General features: G+C 41.0%; 1 protein-coding gene across 1 annotated transcript in view; it reads right to left on the minus strand.

Moving 5' to 3' along the window:
• Ush2a (usherin) overlaps positions 1 to 25307 on the minus strand; it is a 683507-nt gene that overhangs the window by 474696 nt on the left and 183504 nt on the right. Inside the window, 4 exon segments of the mRNA XM_087905997.1 lie at positions 2086 to 2136; positions 2139 to 2406; positions 18225 to 18345; positions 23096 to 23261. Of these exon segments, the coding sequence (XP_087762123.1) occupies positions 2086 to 2136; positions 2139 to 2406; positions 18225 to 18345; positions 23096 to 23261 (606 nt within the window).

Consider the following 25307-nt stretch of genomic DNA (forward strand, 5'->3'; position numbering starts at 1 on the left):
GCTCACAGCAGCCAGCCACAACCGAGTGGGGACGGAATGCTGCTCCCAAAAGCCGTGCATCCCAAGCCGAGTGTTCAGCTGTAGAGACAGCTTCTATTTCCTTTTGAGAAAGAGTCCACCAGCTGCAGCATCCTCTTCACAACCTCTGATGACTGTCTCTTGCTTCTCCGTCATAAAAGGCATTCGCCAGAAGTTTGGCAAGCCGGGGAACTTGAATTCAATTTTTAATTATGATGATTTTGATGCGTGGGGAGGATAGTTAAGCACACATTAATCTCAATATATCTCAGGTATCAGGTAATCATGATTTACGACAAGCATACACCAGCAGCCAGTCTCACCCACAAGCCAACTGTTTGTTCTTTTAGGTGAAATCAAACCAGTGACATTGGATTTTCTAGCTCAAATTCGGTTTCATTGTCTTTACATACTAATACTTTTAAAATATGATTTTACCAAAATTTTCTCATAGATTAAACAAATATCTCAGTTTATGGAGTAATATAATCCTTACACTTTGTATATTTATTTTATCTTATGTGTGTATGTGTGCGTGTGTGTGTGTGTGTGTGTATGTGTGTGTGTTTATGTGTGTGGGTATAGGCACTAATACCGTGATAAGCATGTAGATGTCATAGGAGAACTTTTGGTATAGGTCCTAGTCAGCCATCCACCTTGTTAGTGGAAGGGCACCCATGCTGTTAATAGGTATACAGGCCAGGCTTGCTGGCCTAAGGCTTCTGGGTATTCTTTTGTCTCCAACTTCCATCATGCTACAGGAGCTCTGGCCTTAGGATCACACATTACAAACTCTTGCTTTATCTTGTGTTCTAGGGATCTGCGTTCAAGTCCTCCAGTTTACATGGCAAATGTGTTACTCACAGAGTCATTTCCTTAACTCTCTTGGTATTTTTTAAAACAGAAATATAATGTCTGGACATAAATCCTCTATCATGATATTTTATTTATGTTTTAATAAATAAAGCTTGCCTGAAGATCAGAGGGTAAAACTAAGTCACTAGAGGTCAGGCAGTGGTGTTACACACCTTTAGTCCCAGGATTTGGGAAAACAGAGGCAGATGGACCTCTGTGAGTTCAAGGCTACCCTGGGCTACACAAGATCACTGCAGAAACAGATCCAGGTGGTAAGGGTTCCCAACTTTAGTGTCAGTATGAGGGAGTCACACACCTTAATACCTGCACAAAAGGGGGATACAGAGGCTCAGGGCTCAGTGTGCAGTCGCCCAGCCATGGTAGAGGTAAGATTTCTCTGGTGGCTTGCATGTTTTGCCTTCTGATCTTCAACTTGAACCCCAATATCTGTCTCTTGGTTTTTATTATTTGTGCTACAATCCTCCAGTTAAATATTTTCTTATCTGAGAGTTGTTTTGGTCATGGTATCTCTTCAGAGCAATAGAACAGTGCATACGAACGTACTCTTCACGTGTGTATTATTTGTATTGATTTTCATCTTCAATGAATGAATCTTCTTTTCATTTTCAAATACTGCCTTCGCTGTTGTTTGCACCAAGTTTGTCAACACTTTTAAACTTTGTCTCTGTGGCAGCGCAAACCTCCCTGGCTTCCCCACAGTGCCCATCGGAGAAGGTGGGCTCCCTGAGACTAGTCTCCACCAATGCTCCCATTAACAGTTGATTTGGACTCATCTACAAAGGTGGAAATAAAGCAAGCCTGAGATACCTGATGTCACTCTCTCCCCACGAAAGGTAAATGTTCCTTCTGAGTCTTCCCATGAGATTCGGTGCCCGTGTGTTCTCAGTGGGCACGAGCTATTTCCGAAACCCTTTTCTGAACAGGATGCAGCAAACGATGGAGGCCGCCCCAGGACATGCTTTGATCCAATGAGCTCTCCCTTTTCTTTCCTTACTTGCCTCCTATCCGACCCCCCCAACACAATCCTAAAGGTGTGAATGTGTTGACACAATCAGGCTACCATAATAAAAAGGCTGAGTTCATTTTTCTATAAATAGACCCCATAAAAATTTTATTATAAAGAGATATCAAAATAATAGACAACACCTTAGGGTGTAGCACTTCTCAAATAAAAGTGTCAAATACTCTTACCTATAAAATCTGGGTGAGCCGTTCTGGGAAATCTGCAGTAACCCTCTCCAAGAAGCAGGTTCTCTCCGTCACCGCAGTCACGGGAGCTGGGAGAGAGGGATCCCTCCTTTCTAGGGAGCATACAGGAGGCAGACCATTGGCTTCTGCAGGAGGAAGTCACCAGAGACAGATAGCGGGGCTGGTGATGCCTGTCCCCGTGAAAGGCCTCAGCTGAGAGGAGCTGAATGGCACAGAGGGACACAAAAGGACACCGAATGGAACAGGGAGACAAACCCTTGCGCACATCACACTTAACGTCAAACCAATTGCTGTCATAGGGGCCTACAGAGTTCTATGAATGAAAGAGAGAAAACAGAGTTGAGTTCAAAGATGACGAAACAAAATTTAAATGACTAAAAAGTTCCTAACACAGAACATAAACCACACATTGAGGAAGATTTTTTTCTTGGAAGTAATTTCTTTTTCTTTTTGTGAAAAAATAGATATCGCTGCCCTTGTTTAGATGCCTGTTGACTTCTATGACTCCTTCGCTGACTCCTTCTCTGGATATCTCTGATCACTTTGAACTGTGCCCAGCCTATGACCAGCACTGCTAACAAGCGTACAGCCTCCTGTTCTGACCTGCACTGAGCTAGGACTGAACTGGGGGCTGAAATAGTGGACAAGGGCAAGGGGGGATGGGAGGGAGGGGTGGCCCTGCCAGAACAGGATATGGGTGACTTGATCTCAGTATGCCCCCCCAAAATAATTGCTAATGTGGGATTAATGACTTTACAGTGATTAGGTTTACCTCATTTTATTATTTTTATTCTTACCATATTTGAGTTTCAAACTAGACGGCCTCACGCGCTACCTCTCAGGGTTTTTCTACATTGTTCAGGCTGACCTTGAAACTGACCTCTTACCACAGGCCCCTAAGTCCAAGGAAGCACCATGACCAGCAACATACTGGGTACTTTCACTTCAGTCAGAAATCTCTGTTGGCCATTTATCTGCATCCTCAACTCCCTACAATACTGTTCTCTTTATAATCACCATAGCTTTTTGCCTCTCCTACAGTATTTGGTGCATAAAGTGTACATTAATTTTAGGTTGCTTTCTTCTCCTTAGTAACATTAAAATTTCTTTCATTGCATCTTAGCTTCAGCACTATGTAACATTCCATTCTCCATATGTATATTTTTATTTTTCAATCCATCTGCTGAAGCAGGTCATGATCAACTGCTTTTTACCAGTTATCAATAATATTAATACAAGTGTGCATGCATGCAGGGGTTACTGTATTATTGTCATTTCTCCACTCCACAGGGAAAATTCCAAGGGGCCAGAAGCACTGGACCCTATGCTGATCACACACCGCTCTCTTCCAAACTGTTGCCCCATTATCTATCCATGCCACCAATGCAGGGCAGGTCTTGGATATTTTAATGCATGTGAAATGGTATCAATGTGTATTTCCTGCCTGGGATACAGTGGGGACCATGTTTGTGTCCTTAATCACTCTCCCTCTGTATTCTTTTGTAAGATAGTCATTTTCATACGCAATTTCCCGATTTTTATCCTAGGCTTAGAACTGATAGAAATGAAGGCAAACTCAGAACATCCCATGTATAGCACCTGAGCAATGTGAGTTCAGGCACACTGGGTCCTAGGTCTCGCAGTAGCTAGAATCAGCTAGGCCTGAGGTGACCATGCCACCAGCTTGGCCTCAGACTTGTCTCAGTAATTGCTCAGTGACCACTGCTGAGGGACTGCGAGATCTGGGACACTCAGATCCTGGATAATGACACATCCTGGGAGCTGCTAAGAGATTCTACTAGTAAAACGTGATGAAAAACTTTCCTAACCCTAACAAAGGAAAATCTAAATAACAGCTGAGCTATTGAAAACAAAAGTAAATGTTCAAGTATGACGTCTTTTTGTTTGTCTGAGAGAAGGTTTTTTACGTATCTCTTCCTGGCCTGGAACTCACTATGTAGACCAAATTGGCCTGGAGCTCAGAGCATTCCTCCTGCTTCTGCCTTTTGAGCACTGGAATTGCAGGAATGGACCATCAGTGATGCATGACCTGTTGTAAGAAGGCCACTTGTTTCCTGGATGCCCAGACTCCCAAAATAATCCCATGGAAATCATATTATTTACAGTACTGTTTGGCCAAATACACTTAAGCATATTTATGCTAACTTTTATATCTTAATTTAACCCATCTCCATTAATCTGTACATCACCACAAGGTCGTGGCCCACCAGCAAAGTTTCAGCATATCTGTCTGCAGCAGCAGCTCCATGGCTTCTCCCTGACTCTGCCTTCTCTCTCTCAGTATTCAGTTTTGTTTTCCCCACCTACCTCTCTTCTACTCTATCACGGGCTCAAGATAATTTCTTTATTAACCAATGGTGTTCACAGCATACAGAGGGGAATCCTACATCAATGGCCCCACCTTCGATGATGTCATTTTGCTTTAAACAGTCATTAGCAGGCTAACATCCCTACTTTAAGCGTGCAGGCTGAATTTGAGACATAAAGGTAAAAAAAAAGAATGAGCAAAACCATAGCCAAGGCTTTGACCAAGACCTGAACTATGTTTGTGGACTTTTAATTTATACTTGCATTAAAACAACCTTGTACAGAAAAAAATAATTTCCTGTTTTAAGATATAAAATGTAGTATGAGTCCAAGAGCTGAAATCCTTGAAGCAAGGCAGGAAATTCACCTTAAGATCATAGAAATAAATATTACTAGCTGCCCGGAGATGCTGGCCAACTTTCTAAAGAGAAGCAGCCAATCACAATTCTATTTTAACTTTTGAGAAGGAGCAGAGCAAAGTGATCATTGACTTAAATAGAAAATGAACAACTGTATTCATCTTCTGCTGTAGGAACCTGGGTGATATTTTTATACATGTATGAATCTTATATGCATGGCTTCTTTGGGTACTCTCTGCCAAAATTTAGCTAAATCGGGTGTTCTCAGTTGTCATTCTGATAATCCAAAACAAAATAACAAGATAAACCACCCTGAACCTCATGCACCCTGCTCATGATGGGAGCTGAGCCTCATTTGCATAATTTTCTGTGGCCATTGTTGCTTTGTTACAGCTCAGGCGGACAAGAAGGCCCTTCATGGGTTGAGGATTGAGATCTTAAGTGCAAGGAAAAGAGCAATTAGCATGGTTTTCTTTATAATTTGACTTTGTATGCGTGCATATTCACGTGTTGCTCATGTGTGTGTGTATGTTTGTGTGCAGACCAAAGGACAATCTTGGGCATTATTCTGTCACTTCTTGAACACTGACAATCTCCTTGGAGGCAGAATGCTTCACAGTTCTGGGTTAGGGACAGATCCATTAGACTGGACTGGCTAGCCAGTCAATGGCAGGAATACTCCTGTCTCTGTCTCCCTGTGCTGGCATTACAAGTATATACTTTAACACTCCGCATTTTCACGTGACTTCTGGGTACCAAAATCCTCTTCTCCCTTCATCTGCCTTCTTTACTTTACAGACAAGGAAAAGCTGGTATACGAGCCCTTCTGCTGTTACAGTTTCTGTATTCATTCCACAGAGGGAGGAGTCTCCAGAATTGGGAGCATGTGAATGCGACGTTTTTACTTTGAAAAATTTCTTCTAGCCAACTCCCACTGATATTCAGAAGAACTCTCTCAAATGAGGAATTTGTTTTGTCTCTATCCATTCCATTTAAACTAAAGGCCTGAAGTTTGGATAACCTTTAACCTTTCATCACTGCGAGAATGATGTCCTTTACACAGCAACCTCTTTCTGAAAGCACATGTGTTTGAGCCCCTTACAGTTAGTTCTACCAGCTGAATGGGAGAAAATGGTGAAATCGTGGACCCTGATTTTCCACCTTGATAGTACGAGCCACAGCATTTCTTAATCAGAAATACAAACAACAACAACAACATCAAAAGTAAAAAGAATCGCATTGGTTCTGTAGTTACTTCTTCAATTCTTTCTAAATGTGAGAACTCCCTTTTGCTTTCAGGCTGGCAAACAGTTTACAGACAAGAAGGACACACATCTGTGGAGGGGCTACTCAAATCAGTGCTACCTGTTCAAATGGTATCATGTAAGACCTCAATTCACAGAGAATTGTTCCACCCAGCAGTTGGCATGTCTTGGTTAGTCTCCTCCTGAGCAGGAGTTGAACTTGGATTGATTGCTTATCCGTTGCTTAAAAAAAACCAAGTTTCCAGCTGCTATGTTGTAGCTTCACACAGAGGAGTCAACCATGGCTTCTAGCAGGGTGGGTATCCTACTGAGTCTTTCTTTTCCCACTACAGCCAAGAGGGGGATGGAGTGGGTGTGTCAACCAAATAAAGTAGACATACACAGACAGATAGACAGACAGACAGATGCACACACACACATACATACTCACAAACTCACACAGACACACTAGCTTAGTGTAAGGAGGGTTATTTGTCAGAGTGCCAACACAAAGCGATTATAGACACACAAATATGTTTTTTAGATAGTTTGTCATCACAGCTCAGGAAGCTGAGAGAAAACTTCGGGCAAAGAAAACAGCTTTAGGCTTCTCAAAACATTTTCATCCTAATTTCTTATGTTACAAATATTTCAGTAAAATCATTTCAACTTCATCTTATTTGTGAGTTTTCCTCCCTACAAACTGAGGAAGAATTTCCAGTGCAGAACATTAACACTCACTATCATTTCCATTCAAATGCATGCTCTAGTTCTTTGTTAAATTGTGTGTGCGCGTGCGCACGTGAATGTGCATGTGTTTGCGCGTGTGGTACTTTTCTTCTTGTGTGACGAATAGGTTTGTTCATGTGCATTTGTGGATGCCTGAGGGGACATTCATCCTGCCCTGGCATCATCTGCTGTACCCCCTTGAGAGAGACTCTTTCATTGACCCTGGATCTTACTACTTCTCTTCAGCTAGACTGGCCATACAAGAAGCCCTAGAAATTCTCTCATATCCACCCCTCCTCAGCACTCAACGCCAAATGCAGCCTTATCTGATTTCTGTGTGGGTTCTGTGGTCTGAATTCAGGTCCCTGCGCTTATGTGGTAAGCATTCATATCCACTGAGTCAACTTCTCAGTTCCCTAATAACTTCATATTTTATAAAAAGTGTTCTAAAATGCTCAGCTAATCCACAGCCTTTATGCAGCATTTGTTACCTTATTATCTGATTAATGGCACATTGTAATGAATAAATTTACACTTGCAAAATTTATGGAGTGAGGAGTCTTAACAGACTCACAGGTCTTTGGCATCAAATTTCTTCATTTGTTTTCAAAATCTTGTGTGTGAAGTCTGTGTGGTCAGCCATTCACTGTGACCAGATACTGTCTACTTCCTGCTGTGGGGCCAGGCATCCAGAAAGGACCAGAGCTTCCTGGGTTCAGTGTGTGTAGGTCTAACATAGCACAACCTTAGACATTTTGTCAAAAGAAAATTATTTTGATTTTTCCTCAGAGATCGAAAACCATGTCAGGAAATGTTACTTTGCAAACACTGCTCAGTCTGGACATCTGCCTGTCGGCTCTGAGACCAGGGCCCAAGATTGAACCCTGAGTCTGCAGACACTCTGCTCAGCGCCCAGTGCACGGAGAGGAAGGGGTCTTCCTACGAGCCTAGGGGTCACTCTGTTCGTGTGAGATTTCCCCTGGATGCTGTGAACATATTTTGTTACCATTGGTTAATAAAGAAGCTGCTTTGGACTATGGCAGGGCAGGGTATAGCAAGGCAGGAAATCCAAGCAGAGATAGAGGAAGAAAGAAGGCAGAATCAGGCAGACAATATGTAGCTGCCGAAGGAGAAAGATGCCAGAACCTTACTGGTAAGCCACAGTCTCATGGTAATACATAGATGAATAGAAATGTGTTAATTTAAGATGTTAAGAGTTAAATGAAACATACCTGAAACTTTGGCCAACCAGTATGGTAATTAATACAGTTTTTGTGTGATTGTTTGGGTCCCGGCAGCTGGGAAATGAACGTGCAGTCTCTGGTCACACTCTGTACTCTTATTGGCCAACTATTTTCTGACTCTATAGAACAAAATATATTTTCTACTTCCTTCCTGTTTCCTGGTCATTACCATGTGTGGCTATGCACTGGGTTCTAGCCCATCATTTGATCTCTCTTCTATTATGCCTTCATTGAGAGACATGGTTGAGTTTAGATTGACCAAGTAGTGATTCTCAAATAGAAAATTAGAAGGGGTGCCTGATATACAGGTCTCCTTAGACTTCAAAGGAGCCAATCACAGCCCTTAGTATTTCCTCTCAGCACTCAGTCGTCATTTCGTTACCCAGAATGTGGCATACAACATTATCTTTCTATGTGTGCCGTGCCACAGAAAGGCTGCAAGCGCTGCTTTCAGAGATCTCTATTGAACTTGGTTCCCAACATCGCTGTCACTGGCTTTCAGGTGATGGTAAATCAATCATCCCTCAGTAACACTACCCAGGTCTAGAGAGAAGAGGACACAGTATTTCTGAACCAAGACACTGAGTAAGAAGGCGACAGCCACAACCATCATTCCCTGCAGTCCACCATTAATATAAGAGGCAGTGGCTCTGACTGTAATTATGGCGTCCTTGCTCCACAAACGTGAAGCCTTTATGGTGCCTGTTCAATTAGTTTCTTAAACGTATCGTAACACTTGCCTATCTGACAGCGCAGTATTGATTTTTTAATCATTTTCAAGTCTCCTCCAGCACAAATAAATGTACTATAGTTACAGTTAATGCACTGTGTACACGCATTAAACACGGCTGTGACACAATTTATTATTTTGTGATCTATAGAATCCAAGTGGTCCGTCTTAGGAAGTGTCCCAGTGATCTCATAGCAGCATGGGTATTACCGTTGTCCTTGGTCCTCCGAATTCTTTAACTTCAAACAGCAAGAGACCTTTTCTTAATAAGATACTTAGGTCTTCTAAAAAAAAAAAAAATAGGAGGGTGCTGCATATAAATCTTTTATATATGCCAGTGTGGGAGAAAGAAATTTAATAGCCTAGCGGAGAGGAGAGCTTGTGCTCTCCTAAAGGGGTCACTGTGGGACCAATGGAGCTTCGCTCTCTAGCATTTTTGCCTGTTCAATTTCTTTCCTCCAAGTTTTGTCTTATTTATTTTTGAGGGCACACTTGTCAAAATATTTTTGAGGTACTTGAGCCTCTAATTCAGTCAAGTTTTCGATCTTTCAGTTGTTATTTTATCAATCAGCTGAAGATAGAGTGGGAACACTGCAATGATAGGGTTCTGTTCTAGAAAGGTGATTTCTGCGTGCCCTTTCTGCACGCCCCAAAGGCCAACAGGAAGCGTGATAAAAGTCACATATCCAAAAGCAGTGCTGGTCCTGAGGTCATTTGCACATGTCACAAGCCAGCCTTTTCCTTGCTACATCTGTGCCCTTAAAAGTGAAGTTGGTAAGTAAAAAGCAGTTAATTCTGTTTTGTTAGAAATAATATCATTTTAGTTTTAGCATCAAAGACAGATGCCAGCATTTCTCTCGGAACAGATGGCAATTCTGTCTAATAGTGCAGCTCTGTATTAGTAAGGTCTGCTGTGTATACAAACAGTAATAAACACTAGGTAAGGATCAAAATAAATTTTAATTGTTGACATTAAATCCTGGCAGCACAGACTAAGGCTGCAATATTCCCTTTTCAAGTCTGACACGTTTACTAACGTGGCAGAAGCCTTTCTGAGAGCTGCCAGGACCCAGCTACAATGGAAGGAGGGTTTTCCACTCCCTGTTTGGCGTCACCCAGGATACCTGCCTTCTCACGAAGGACATGGCATTAGTTCCGTTACCTATGAAGATTATTTATAATGTCCCCAAAGAAGGTAACATTTAATGATGAAACAAAAGAGTTGTCCATGCAGCAGCTGCTCCACCAGAGGCCCACAACTATTTTGTTTTACCCTGCTAAGTAAATAAGATCTCTCATCAAATCAGCCATGCTAGAATGTCAAGGGGGGCAGTCCTAACCTTCCCCCAAACTGACACACCCTTCATCTTGTCTACCCACTCTGCATGGTTTTGAGGACAATCTCAGCTTCTCCAGCCATGCTTGCCATGGGCTTGCTGGGGGTCAAATATGCCAGCAGCACAGATTCCTCTCTCAGAATGCCTCCAGCGACCTAGTATTACACACAGTGTCCCTTATTTATTTTGGGAAGCTGCCATGTTTAAAAATAATCATAACAAACATTAAAAATAACACCCAGATCAGTTTGGCTTTTAGATGCCTGCTCAATAACAAACATGCTTTGCAATCATATTTCTTTAAAAAAATGTATTTTTTTTAATGACGAAAAATATATTGCTCCCACCATATGGGACAAGCAACGACTCACCAACCGCTTTAAGATGCAGCATATTGAGCTGACCATATGTTCCAATGCTGTTGAATGGCTGAGTGATTCATGCCCGTCACATTCTAGTATATCAATTAAAGCTCCTTGAAGTCTGCATGATTTGTGCCTCTGTTATTAAACCCTGCTAATTCATCCCACTTACACATCTGTTATAAATCTCTAGGAGTGCTGCATGATTCATGGCAATCTGTGAGCATGCTACAGCAAATTCTTCTCCTTGTAATTAACAGTAAATTGTTTTACTGCCATGCAATGAATTTTTCAGTTATATCGCAAATGAACTCCTAAATGTGCAGGTTTTTTTTTTCCCTAAGAACTGACTTATATCATTAGGCAATTAAAAAGTATTGCTTTGAACCAAAAGCTTTTAATCAAGAGAAATCCAACTTAAATATTGCTTAAGAGCCCTGGCAATTTGACATGGTGTTTGCAAGTGTAAAAATGGTCTCCATCGAGAGAGAAAACAAACAAACAGAAAGTCCTCCGTGTGCCTGGCATCTCCGCCATGAGAGGTAGCCGAGCGGCCATGGCTGGCACATGGGAAGCCAAGTGTCTGCACAGAGACTGTTGGTCTTGGATGAGCCTTAAGTCATCTGTCACTCCCAAATTTCTCAGGCTGCTTTGCACTTCTCTCATTGTAGGATTCCGTCTTTACTCTTGAAATAAATAATTGGATAATTAGCCAAGTTGAATCATCAGAGGACTCCAGGGCTGTTCAAGTGTTCTTGTCAGAGGTGAAGCGAATTCATTTCAGCTCGGCAGAACTTCCAAGAGCCTTTGATTCCCCCCCTCACTCTCTTGGCAGCAGCTTCGGATTCATGAGTCCATACATCAAGTCAGTAGTTTTAACAACAAATGGAATTAAATTCAAAGAAGGGAAACTAATTGAAGGACAGCGACCAAAGTGCCGGGTGATGCGCTTTTTAATACGGCCTGCCACATTTGCATGATAATTTTTCCTTTTTAGCGTGGAGCAGAAAGTGACTAGCTTAATGAGGGATTATTCAAGACAGGAAGGAACAAAATGCATTCATAACTAGGAACAAAGATGGCATTATGAGACGGAAACCAGCAACCTCGGAGAAGGAACTGGATGATTGCCTTACGCACTATGAATAAAAAGGTAGAAAAATATTTATATTAGTATTCACTAATGACTATATAGACAAGATTGTTGTAATTAAAATTATAAATTAACATATTAAGAGTGCTTGTTTAATCACTCTGGGTCCTATTCACAATGAAAAGACTTATGTCCCTGCATGCAAACAAGGTGGGTTTTCTACCCAGGAGAAAGGAGAGCTATATTACGCTTTGGGTTCAGAGCAAAACTTAATGTACCTGTGATTACTTTCTTGATAGGAGATGGGAGCTTCTCAGTTTGTAGACTGGAGCCAGTGATAGGAAAAAGAAACAACATGGTATTCCTTTAGAAATGGGTCTCCTGAAGGAAGATTTAAACCTGGCAAACTTGGGGGAAAAAAAAAAAAACAGAAATTCACTAATTTCCTGATGAAAAGGGTAGCCTTTTGTAGATGTGTAATTTGGATTTGTCAAAGGTTCAGGATGGCCAGGAGCATTTCCTTAACTTTAATTTCAGCTTTTTAAAGCACTCCATGGAGAACCCATCCATTCAGAATTCTGCAGGTACCAAACCAAATCTAATACGGTACTCAAGGTGAAGCACACCCATTCTATCATATGAACCAGAAGATAATTAAAATAAATCTTCTGGTCTCAAGATTTTCATGAATTTCCAGATAAAACTTCATTAGTATCTTTAAAAAAATAGTGACTAAGATTTTAATAAGGAGATACTACTGCTATGGCCCCACACTTCTAGATACCTACTTCGGTTTGTGACTTTCTACTACAAAGTCATTGAATGGCAGACCTCCATCCCTCCACTAAGACTTAGGAGTTAAATCGCCTGCAAGCCCCACAGCAAACTACCTTGCTGTTCTTCAGAAATAACAGAGCAGGGAGGCTCGTGAAGCGGCTGGTCACCTTACATTCCAGTACAGACTTCACCACACTAAAGCGCTGGATTCGACATTGCTTATTTCTACAGTGTCCAGTCCCTGAGCCTGTTTTAGCTGTTTAATCTTGGGGCATGTATGAGAAACATTAGCACATACTAGAAAAAAAAGAGGCACGAAGGCTACAGAGCCTGCAGTTGGTGAGCTGAGTTTACAGGCCTATAAAAGCTCATTTTTCTTCTCAGTGCTCTGAGTATACCTGTGAATGGTACACTTCACACCAAAACAGACATAACGACAAATTTCTCTCACCATCAGCATGAAAGAAATTACTCTTATTGGCTGATGAGGAGTCACCTGTTTTGACAGCAAATGCAGATGGCCAAGACTAAGCTCTCCTTCTTTGTTTTCCCCAAAGTCTCTGAAATAATTTCTCCAGCAGAGTAGAAACGATTTCCCGCAGGCACAGAAGCTAACGCCATGGTTTACAGAGAAACCAGGTAAACTGAAGTGTTTGCCCAAATTTTAAAGAATCACCTTTAAAATTTCTACAGCCTTTTCCCGCGCTGCTCAGACCTTCACACCCAGCTTCGTCTCCCGGTGACCTCGCCTCTCATGCTCTCTGGCTGGTCCCTTCCCTTCACTACTTCCTCCTTTACCCACATCACTGCAGCCTCTCCGTCTCACTGCCCTGTTTACACCATAGCCCCCATCTCCGCACATGATTATAAGAGCAGCAACACTTTAACCACCAAATTTGTACGCTCTGTTGCTAGCCACTTATAGCTGCCATGGTTATGTTCCTCCCAAACGATCAAGCATAAACACATGGGTTTGTTTTCCCCATATGTTCATCTTTCCCATTTTATTTAACAGACACCATGGTCTATTCAAATGTTTACTGCCGTCAACATTTTCCTCTCCTGAACCTGTGGTTAGTCTCCCAATGAAACTAGGCATTTCATCCATCAATCTTCACTTCTACTCACTGGACACGGTCCCTTAGTTCCCACTGAGAAGGACTGAGAATCTATGCATGTCCCCTCTGAATGTATGGTCAGAGAAGTCTTCATAACCCATAGATTTCATCACAGCAATATCTAGAACAGTGCCAACTATTCTAACATGGGGGACTAGTACATTTCATATGCTCAGGAAATAGATACAAATGTTTTTTTCAATCAACCAAATTCATGTACAACAGTATCCAGTGGAGTAATTTCCTAATCTCCCAACTCATAGCCATTCACCCTCCCCTCTGTTTCTACAGCCTTCTTCTCAGCTAAGAGTCCCAGCACATATCCTCACATCAGTCTACTAGATGCTAACTCCTTCATCCAAACACTGTGCGCATTGTAATTTGAATTCCCACAGACTTTACATAGTGAACATCTATTCACTGTTTTTTCCCCCTTTGGTTTTTCGAGACAGGGTTTCTTTGTGTAGCCCTGGCTATTCTGGAACTCACTGTGTAGACCAGGCTAGCATCGAACTCACAGAGATCTCCCTGCCTCTGCCTCATGAGTGCTGAGATTAAAGGTGTGTGTCACCACTGCCCGGCTAATAGTTGTTTTCTAATTGAATAATTTACAAGTTAGTGCATTAATGGTATGCTTGTGCACATTGGTGACTTCATACTACAACAACAAATTTAAAATTTGTAATCTGGACACAATTTTTTAAAATTTTATTTTGCTTTCATTTTAATGTTTTATTTTATTGTATATGTGTGGGCGTTTTGCCTGCATATATGTCTGTACACCGCTGGTATGGCTATTGCTCTTGGAAGCTAGCAGAGGACACTGGATCCCCTGAAGGTGAAGTTACGGGTGATAGTGAGCTGCTGTGTGGGTGCTGGGAATTGAACCAGGGTCTTCTGAAGGAGCAGCCAGTACTCTCAATCACTGAGCATCTCTCCAGCCCACTACATTTTAGAAGTGCATCATATTCCTGAATGATATACTTCTCAAAGAAGAAGAAATTACTATAGACTTTAAGGTGTTCTGGTTTGTTCTCACAATGAGCCTGGTTTTAAGGCTTTCCATTGTTAGGTAAACGCTATATAATACTAAGAGCCTGAAGATGTGTGTGGCGCAGCTCTGGACTCTGGAGACTCTGTAAATCCTCTCAGCAGGACATGGGGTGTGTTGACATTGGCTAACAAACATGTTTCGTGAGAGGGCAATTTCAATAAGAGGAAAATTTTATGGGCATTTTGCTGCGAAGAGTATTTCTTTGCACATTTTACACACATTGTCTTCTGAATTATAGAAATACCACACCAAATATGTTATCCGTAGTTATAAACTGAAAAGCTCAGTAGTAGAGATAACATAAATCACTTAAGGGTCTCACAGCTGGTGCTTTAATCTGAACAGGAAAAGCTCCCCACAGGGCAGTTGCTGAAGTCTCAGGCTCCTGCTGGTGAGTGCTGTCATGGAAGATTCTAGAAGCTTGAGGAGGTGGGGCCAAGTAAGAGGCAGAAGATCCCAAGGAGTGTATCTTCCAGGTGACACCTGTTCCTTGGTCCCTCCTCACATTTTGCTTCTTGTCTACTATGATGTGAAGAGACAGAATCTCCCACTGCTACCATGTTCCCTCCTAGTACACAGGGTCAAGGAAGCGTGGACTCAACCCACGGACACTGAAACAACATCATCTGTCTGGCTTTTAGTCATTATATCAAGTGTTGATCACCACTATGCAAACATAGCAAACAAAGCTCTTAAATAGCAAAGCCCAAACTCAAACTCATGCATTCTGGCTCATTTTGTTTTTCATTGAAGTCCATTTACAAACTAGAAATGGTAACTAAAAAGAAAATAATTGTGCCTCATTCCACAAAATGTATATGAATAAATTGATATTTTTTACTTGGGAGGCTGAGGCAGGAGGATTGTGAGTTGGAGTTTAGTTCAAAATAAATACTGAGATCTTATCTGGAAAAAGAACAATAAAATAAAGCAAAACAAAGTACAAAAAGCTAAATATCACCCATGTCTGAAATCTATGTAGTTTTTTTTTTTTAGAGATTATGAGATAGTTTCAGGTTCTATTTTTCAATGATAAAAAAAAAATGCTAGAGCAGCCCAGGCTCAGTGGTGCAAGCCTTTAATTTCAGGACTCAAGAGGCAGAGGTAGGTAAATTCTTGAGCTCAAGATCAACCTGGACTACACAGTGAGTTCTAGGACAGCCAGGGCTATATAGACCTCGTCTCAACAAAACAAAACCCAGAGGGAGAGATGGAAAAAAATAGAGAAACACAAAATAATAGTTTTAATTTGCACATTCTTTATGGCTAAGTACGTGGGAAAATGAAACGCAGCATGTGCCGGCATTTCCTGCAGAGGCAGGAAGAAGGTCACAAATTTGAGGTTAGTCTGATATATGTCGTAAGTCTCAGCAAAGTCAGAATCTCAAAGAAGCCAAGGAAAAAAGAAGGAGGAGGAAGAGGAGGAGAATGCTAAATACTTCTTCAACTATGTGTTGACCATCTGGAGGCTTCAGTTACCTTGTGACCACCACTCCTGTGCCAGCGGCCTGAGGTTTCCTCACTAGTGACTGAAAAGGAGCTGCTGAGAGCACTTTGGATGGCTTCCTCTATATCATGGGGACTCATGGCTTCAACCACCAGACAGGACCATTGGGGATGTTATCAATGAAGCCACGAGGGGCAGCTCCTTCCTGCACCCCAGCCTCCAGGGTCTATCCAGTTCCCAGGAACAGGCATGTCTCACTCCAGTTTCTTTCATTTGCTGTGTCTAGAGGAACATGGGCTGACACAGAAAACAAGCCTGCTCAGCACTAGACCCTTCCTTCCAGTTGCGGCACTATGGCACAGAGAAGGCAAAATTTTGCAGATGTCGTGTTATTAGAGATATGGACAAGGATGTCATGAGGGAGACAAGTTCTACTAACAACAGTCTCCCAGAGAAGAATGCTGAATAGAAACTTGAGGTGGATATGTTCCACTGTGGAGGTCCTAGAGAGTGGGGCAACCTGCTGTGTGGCTGCTCATTCACCTCTTAAGTTCCCTAAAGGTAGATATTTCAGTCCACTTAAGAACTCACTTTTTCAGGCCTGGGGAGATGGCACCAGAATTGAAGGCCTGAGTTCAGTCTCTAGGATCCACATGTTAGAAAGAGAGAGCTGACATTTGCAAGTTGTCCTCTGACCTCCACGCATGCACTGGGCATATGTATACGTACACAACAAATACACAAGTCTAAGCAAAAGAAAATAACTAGAAACCAGCTTTACAAAGACGGGTCTAAGGATGCTGGTTTGTCTGAGACATGAGCGCTTCGCAATCTCTAAAGGTACGAGATATGGATTGGACAACCCCAAGGGAGATGCTACTGCGAGAGCAGTATCCAACAGCACCGGATGACTTCACAACTTCATCACTTGGGGGTCTGGACCTCCCACCCACCTCCCTACTGGCTCTCTCTATCCTACACTCTACCAAAGGCTAATCTTTAGCTTTTGCTCAATCTTTGTCTTACTTTCATCAATCTGCAACATCAAATATCCTTTTAAATTCTGTGTCGTTTTTTCCGAAAGCAGATAGAATCCACCCCACTTATTCAAATTTAGTACCTTTGAATCGTATAATTCATAAAAATAAATGGGCTTATAAGAAAAATAAGGACTTCATGTGATTTAATACACTTGATACTCCTTGAATGTACTCACACATCTGAAATTCACACAGATTAAGCATAAATTCATGAAGAATTCAGTCATTGAGATAATAAACCATGCTGTCACGGAATTTGGGTTTCCTTCACATCCATGGGAAATTGTAACAAGCAAAAGTCATTGTGTGACATAATTTGAACTGAATTAGTTTTCCCAGAAGTGAAGATAGGAACAATAGAATTAGATCTACAGATAGAAGGGTGATGGTTAAATATATGTTTTTACAACACCTATAATTAATGTAGAGATCTCCTAACCTCTGTACATGTAGAGACATCCATAAAGAGAACCTAAGCATTGCTGGCAGAATCAGTGGGAACTGGAAATATTCTAAATGCTGTTGGTGGAATGTATAAGGCGGTGGTGAAATATTATTCAGCTTTGTATAAATCTAGTTGGCTTGCAGTAAAGCAAACAAAAACGGCACAAACCGCATTCTAGGATTTAACAATTTTCCTATTATATTGTACAAACTTAGGAGATTCTTATTAATTATAAATAAAATAATATGCAAGCAATTGTCTGTCTAACAGATGAAAACATTGTGTCAGGGCAACCTACAAATTGCCTGATATCCTCATGGGACAGGAGTCAGCAGTCCCAACCCAAGAGGTAAAATGAAAATTGAGGAAAGAAAAGTCCTGTGGCCTTGTGAGATGCCTCCTAAATACATCTCACAACTGCCAGGACATTTTGAGGTTCGAGGTAGAGGCTGAACACATCCTTATTCCATAGCTAATCTGGGGTTCTTCTGGTATGTCCATACCCCTTGGCTCCATGTTGTTTTGTTTAAAAATCTCAAGACCAGCAGCATTCAGGGTCACTGAAGGAGCATCAGGGGACAGGAAGGATGTGTGTGAAGTCTAAAATGCAGGTGGCCTGCAGGTGTTAATTTTCAATATGGGTGTATTTCCTTTTTTGAGAGTCAGTTTGTAATTTTATGATTTTTATTGAGCTCTACATTTTTCTCTGTTCCCCTCCCTGCCTCTCCCCTCCCCTTCAACCCTTTCCCAAGGTCCCCATGTTCTCTATGTTCAGATGGAATGCATTCACCCACTGCTAGGGTTTGAATGTAGCCGAAGCACTGGTTACACAGCCCATGAAACTGCAGAAAGAAAGAGTAAAGGTGTAGATTCTATAAGGTCCAAGTCCCTTTACGATGTAAGACAGGTCTTGGGACTTGGCAGAATGCAATAGCAAAATGACAATAACAATCATACAATAATCAGTACACAACCTATAATCTTGACATAACAAATTCCATGAATTCAGATAAAGGGAATTATTGCCAACTCCTATAAGAAAAGTGATTTCAAGAAAAAAAGTCTCAACAAGCCAGGGTTTAATTGATAATTGTACAATCACACTGTTTTATGAGGTAATAATGCAGTTCCTGAGTGGATAAATGAGAAAACGGAGTTATGGCCTCATAAAGCAGCATGGATATATGGTTATTGTCACCAATGGTAGAGATAAAGATGGCAACATTGACCCAGTTATCGTGAAAAAGTCCAAACAAAGCCAACGGTAGCACAGGGTGGTGATGCCACAAGCCACCTGATGGCAGAACACAGGACAATGGCATGGTGTTAAGTCAGCCTACCATTTGCTTAAAACCTCCATGGAAATAAAGGGGGGAAAGAATGGGTGCCAAGTGAATATTTCCTTAGGTCAAATCTCACTTCTTTGCCTATCCAAATAAACACATAAATTAGACTGAGAGCTGCATGTTTTTGAAATGTTGTCATCATCTTATATTTTCAAATGAAAAGAGGATTTGAGCAAAAGATACTGGGAGGAACACTGTGAACAATTAAACAGGCAGAGAGTATCCACCCTACCATCATGCGAAGAACCAATAACAACCGTGAAAACTTGCTCAGATGGAGGACATAAGTTATATTTAGGGAGAAATGCACACGGACAGAATTATGAACATGAAATGATTATTCTTATGGCTACTGACATGGACCCACTGGGCTACATATGGATGCTTGGGTCAACCAGAGACCAGACTGCATATGCAGCTGTGGCCCGTTACATCACAAGATCTGAAAGTTTATACTACCTAGGCATGCCATAGCTATTTAATGTCATGAGGCAAACAGTCAAATGTTTGTGGTAGTGGCAATATAAGTCAATGGTACCACGAAGGCTATACAACTATAGGACACACAGCTCTGTACAGTATGGAACATTTGATAATGTTAAAAATGAGTATGGTGTAGGTTGATGTATGTGCTATACTATATGTGTTATCATTGAGTACGATATGTATACTTATAAAAAGGTTACAGTCAAAGTTTGTTGAGTTATGTCAGTGGCAGCCCTGTGGCTCGTGGCTACCATGCTTCTTGATTCTCTCAAGAGTTTATAATTACTGACCTAGTTCTTAGGTTTAACATTCATATAAAATTATACTTCACAAATAGACACAGGTTCAGATGCTTACAGAGTTGTGTGACATTCCAAATAGTTCTCTGGGATTTTCCCTACAGGAATACAACAAAGCTCTAGGGTTGTTTACCTAGGTATTGACTTCAAAATTATATGAGTCTAAGAATAAAAAAATAGATAAAATAAACTGTGAGTCAAAACACAATGATAAATATGGAACATAAGGATCAAAGACCAAACACCAGTCTTATTATAAATTTGCCTAAACAGCTAGCTTATAGCAGATTTATAAGCCATCTAAACTGAAAAGCATGTTATCATAGTAGATGCTGTTTTATCATGAGATAGTTGAAGAAGTCACATATGTAGATAGATGGGAAAGAAAATAAAGAACCATAAATTTATTGTTGACTCTTTGTCTAGCCCCATAATAGATTTATCTGTTTTGTATGTATATTTTGTCTACTGAAACAGCTCAGAAAAAGGCAAAATTCACAGTGCCATAAATGCAAGTCTCCCCACAACTTTTGAAATGAGTATTTGTGGAGGAAATGAGTGAATACATCTTGTGTTTAGGACTAGTTTTCAGCCTGAGAGCTGGCACCTTTCTAGGAGAAATGAAAGCCACCCACAGACAGAGGAGGTAGAGGTACAGCAACCTGATGAAGCTGAAATGGGAAATACGCTGGCACAATGCAAGGAGCGTCACCAAACATCCTGAGGAACTGGTAAGGACATCCTCTCGGGTACCCGGAAGGAGCATGGCCCTCCCAGCAGCTTAGTTTTAGTCCTCTGAACTCTAAAACTTGAGAGAATCAATAGATGGCCTAGCAACTCAAGTAGTTTATGGGGATCTTGAAGACAGTGTTTGTAAACAAATAGAGCAGAGGTAGAAAAGCCTGGACTCTCTACCCTTTGGGGGAAACTTTCGAGAATTTTGATTCTCAATGTTTGGGATGCCAGGTGAGTCATTTTCACAGTGGTGTCATACTTCAGCTTCTTCCTCTCAACCGTGACAGACATTCTTATACTGCTTGCTGTGTCTGAGTAACCCCTTCCCCCCATATATCCTGTTCTTAAGTCTTCTACCATGGCTGGTGCCCTCTGGAGAAACAGAACCTTGACAGTCATAAGAGGCCTTCGATTTGTAGAGGGAGGTGGCAAAGTATTAAAGCGGTATCCTGCAACTGGAGCACCCTAGCTGACATTGAGGATTCAGGTAGGTGGACTCATGGCAGCCTATGGCTTTGCTATAGTGGAACAATTTTTAAACTTACATTAGTGGTGAACTAAGTAATCATTAAGACAAGTTTAGAGAAAGTATTAATCTTTAGGACTGCACACTCAGATGGCTGTTGTCAATGTCATCTATGTACTAAACAAAGATAATCTTAGGGTCATCATCGCTTTAAGACAAACTATCCAGTGCTTCTCGAAAGTATTGTTTCTATGTGTCAACAGAATCATGCGAACTGAATCAGATAAGCAGGGAACAAGTGTATGGAGGCCTTAGTAAGATGTGTATTCCTGAGAGTAGGAGATTAACTTCAAAAGATTAAGGGATTTGAAGCACCAGCTGGGGTTTTAGGAGGCCGAGTTGTATGTGACATCTAGGGCATCTATCCAGTCCAAAGTAGAAGAAAAATAACTATATCTTACATCTTTAAAAGTGTTTTATCTAGCTCCCTTCAGCAGGGAGCTTGATGTCTGGTGAAGAAACTTCCATCTGGAGGGGAATAGTTCTCATGTGGGCACTGTTATGATCAGCGTGCCAACATGAAATTCTTCTGCTTAACCTGTCCCAGAGCGGGAAATAGCGTAGCCGCAGGCTCAGGCTGTGGTGTTGACTGATGAATGCTTGGAACATTACTAGATCCATGAGCTCTGGGAAGCATAATAGTGGGGAAATATGGTGAAGTATTTATGGAAAGAGAGCCACAAGGCAGACAGTATGCAGAGAAAAGGCACTTTAAAGTGACAGGAATTCTAGAGACCCTAAACTATCTGCTTAATACTCTCAAGAAGCTATAGGGCTCTCATCATACCAGAGCAGTCACAGAACATCGGATGATTGAATAGCTAGTGTTACTTCTCATTGACTGGATTTTTTTTTTCAGATATGTCAAGTCTTAAAGTCAAACAGACTCAACCAAAATGTATCCTATGATGGAAACGGAAATCTAAGACTTGAGTATAGCCTAAAGAGTGTCATGACGACCTTGGATATTCTCTCTAAACCATAAAGAAAGGATAAGACCAGAGCTGACTACACATGTGGGCTGTCTTAGAAAATAGTTACAAGGATAGGCTCAGAGGCTACTGCGACATGGTCTCTCCATGGTGGGTCTCAGAGACAGCAGCAAAGACAAACATTCTCAGAGGACAGACCTGCAGACATTACATTTGCTTACCCACTATGTGTGAAACAGAAATATCTCAATGTAAAGATGGTCTCGTCATGGACACGAAAGAAGATCAGAAGGTCAAGAGTATGGGAAATCTGCGAAACATGATGTGCATGGATTGGACAAGACGTGTGGAGATCTTATTATCTCTTGCTGATGTTCATCAAAGACGATGTCCCTCAGAAGTAGAAGTGAAGCCAAAAACAGGACGGCACATGCAGTTGACACCAATAGCCTCTCTCTGTGTACACTACCATGCCTATAAAACAGGCTGTAAAGGTAAAGTTCCTCATCTCCACACTGGAGAGAATGATACCCTCTCATTTTCTAGAAATTTCCATAGCCAGTGAGCACTAGAGTAGACATTACTTGAAGACAGGATGTGAACATGCATCCAAAGCCTTGAAAATCCATTGTAATAATAGCATTTATATGAATTATATCAATATGTAAAACTTGAGACAGGTCTCATGTAACCCGAGCAAGCCTCAAACACACTAGGTAGTTAAGGAATGTCCTTGAACCTCATATCTTGCTGCCTTTGCCTTGAGAGTGGTTGGATTACACACTTGTGCTATTGTGCTAGTTTTGTGTAGCACTGGGAATCAAGCCCAGGGCATAACACAGAGTAGGCAAGCACCTCACCTACAGGGCCACATTTTAAACCCTATGGCCATCATTTCTGTTATACTGTAATCAATTTGGTTCTGTATCACTTTTCCCAAGGAAATGAAGACATACCCAAAATGTTTATTTGAGATGGTCTTGTCAATATCATTACGACATCCAAACAAATACAGTATAAATCCTGACAGATTGTGGACTGGTTAAATGCAGTACTATGTGTTCAGATAATATTTTGAGATTGCCATACATAGCACAAAGCTATGAAAGGACTTCTTGGAAAATATTTAAGACTAAATGGAAACAGCAGGTCTTATGAAATAAAATTACAACCTCTTTAGTTCAGCGATAAGCACATATAGACAAAGGACCTTGAAGAGCTGATGGTATGCTAATGAATATGGGCCACTTGGTGAACACATTTGGAGAGAGATTCTCTTACAGAAATCTATAAATTCAGAAAAACATCAAATGAAGCCATAATTTAATTCAAGAAAGAACTGAGCTGAAAATAAAAATACCTTTGAACACATCACTGGGATATCTTGTTGGTGGAACTGTTCAGAAACCATGTTGATGTTGTACCCTAGAATTTCTCCTTTTGCAAAGCATTCTGCTGGCTTCTCCCAGGAGAGACTGGGTGTGATGAGCGAGGAGAGACTGAAGGGGGGGAACATGAACACAGGTGCTGGCAAAGACAAAAACAATATCAAAAACATAAATGAAATCATAAAAGATTTCAGACTTAGCTATTGTTTTTCTAAAGCCCTATAATTTGTAAAATAGTTCCATTTTTAAAAATTAAAAATGTACATATATATATTACATATTCATGTTAAACTGTCATTCAGAGTGATGTTTACTACTTTAATATTATCAGGTAAGGTATTTTTCATTTACAAAATAAAATTCAGAATGGTAGAATGAATGGGTAAAAGCAACTCATTCACAGCATGAGGACCCGAGTTCAGAAAGCTGGTTATGACCTCAAATGCATCTGTAATCCTATTGCCGTGTTGGGCAGAGGCAGAAGGCTCACTGGGGATCGTTAGTCACCAGCCTGGCTGCAGGTTCAGTGAAAGACCTTGTCGCAAGGGAACAAGGTGGAGAGCGATAGAACAGACACTGGATGGCTTCTCTAGACTCGGCATGCACACAGGCATGTGTTTTTCTCTGTGTGTGTGTGTTTCTCTGTCTCTGTCTCTCCCCCCCCCACACACACACAAGGAAACTCTGATAGAAACCTCTCTGTTTCCACAAAAACAGGCAGTGAATAATTTGATAAGAAATTTGGATAATACAGAAAGAGAACATGTCACAGTCCCCAAAGCAGAAGATGGATGACGACATACTAGATTTCTCATAGAAAGCCATGTTTAACTAAACCAAGTCAAACCAATGAGGCTGGAGAAGATCACTCTCCACTAAAAGGTCCATCTAAAATGGACTCAATGAGCCCAATGAAGCTCACAGCTTTGGGTCAGTCTTTCCTGAAGTGTGCAGGGCACACAGATGCCACACACTTACTCCCACTATCCTTGCCATCTTTGTATAGAGTTTAAATAAGCTGCCAAAGGTGTGTTATCAAAGGGCCTCATGGCATCGTTACTCCCCAGTGGTCCTTAACATCATGAGGGCTCCCAGATGCTGTTTCATCTGCTTTATCTCATTTCTTATCTTGGTTTCCCCTTTCTAGAACTTCATGACTCAATACTTCAGCTCTCATGGTCCTCTAGTTTGTCCAAGATGGCAAGTAGTCTTTGGGAGATAATCAAATATAATACACATTTAATTCACTCAGTGAGGCCCCTGGACATGACATGCATCCGAAGCTATTCTCAACCTTTACACTTTCAACTTGTTAAACTGAGGTCAAGTTTTGTATATATATATATATATATATATATATACATATACATACATACATACACACACACACACACACACACACATATATATGTATATATATATATATATATCCCCAAAACATCATCTGCTTTGGGGACTGTGACATGTGTGTGTGTGTGTGTGTGTGTGTGTGCGTGCATGTGTGTATATGTGTGTGTTTAGTTTTCTTGTGGTATCTTTATCAAAGTATCTGATTTATTCTCAATTTTCCATTTTATTTCATACATAAACTTGACTTCTAATGCCATGAGCAATTAAGGAACAATACTTTTGCTCTGTATTGAATCTATAAATATGCTACAAAACCATATATATATATATGCATGCTCAGGGTATTGGAAGTCCACTTTATGTAAGAAATAAAATGGAAAACTAAGAACCAATCAGTTACTTTGATAAAGATTACCATAAGAAAACTAAACTTTTAGCTCTCCACTCACACCTTAATTTTGATTGTTTCCATGCAACTTGGGGTTAGACCTTTATATATATTAATTTATGTCATTATGTAAACTCTATTGCCTTCAAAATTTGTTCTCAAGAGAGAAAATAGCTAATCATAAAACTAAAATCTCTTTCACTGTTGGTAAACAACGTTAACACAAAGCATGATACGGTTAAGTGTCTATCCACCCGACACCGGGAATCAAGTGTTCTTTGGAGAAAGAGACCCCCACGTACACACCAAGACTAGGGATACAATTAAGCCTTCTTCACCACAAATGAATTCATAGCTAAACCATCTGCTCCTTCCACCTCCAATGTCTTTTTGACCTTAATTTCCAGGCAGCACTTTCGCTGAGAGGTTTAAGAATCCAAAACAGTG

This window comes from Myodes glareolus, chromosome 5 (genome assembly GCF_982192425.1).
Source record: "Myodes glareolus chromosome 5, mMyoGla1.1, whole genome shotgun sequence".
NCBI classification, from domain to species: Eukaryota; Metazoa; Chordata; class Mammalia; order Rodentia; family Cricetidae; genus Myodes; species Myodes glareolus.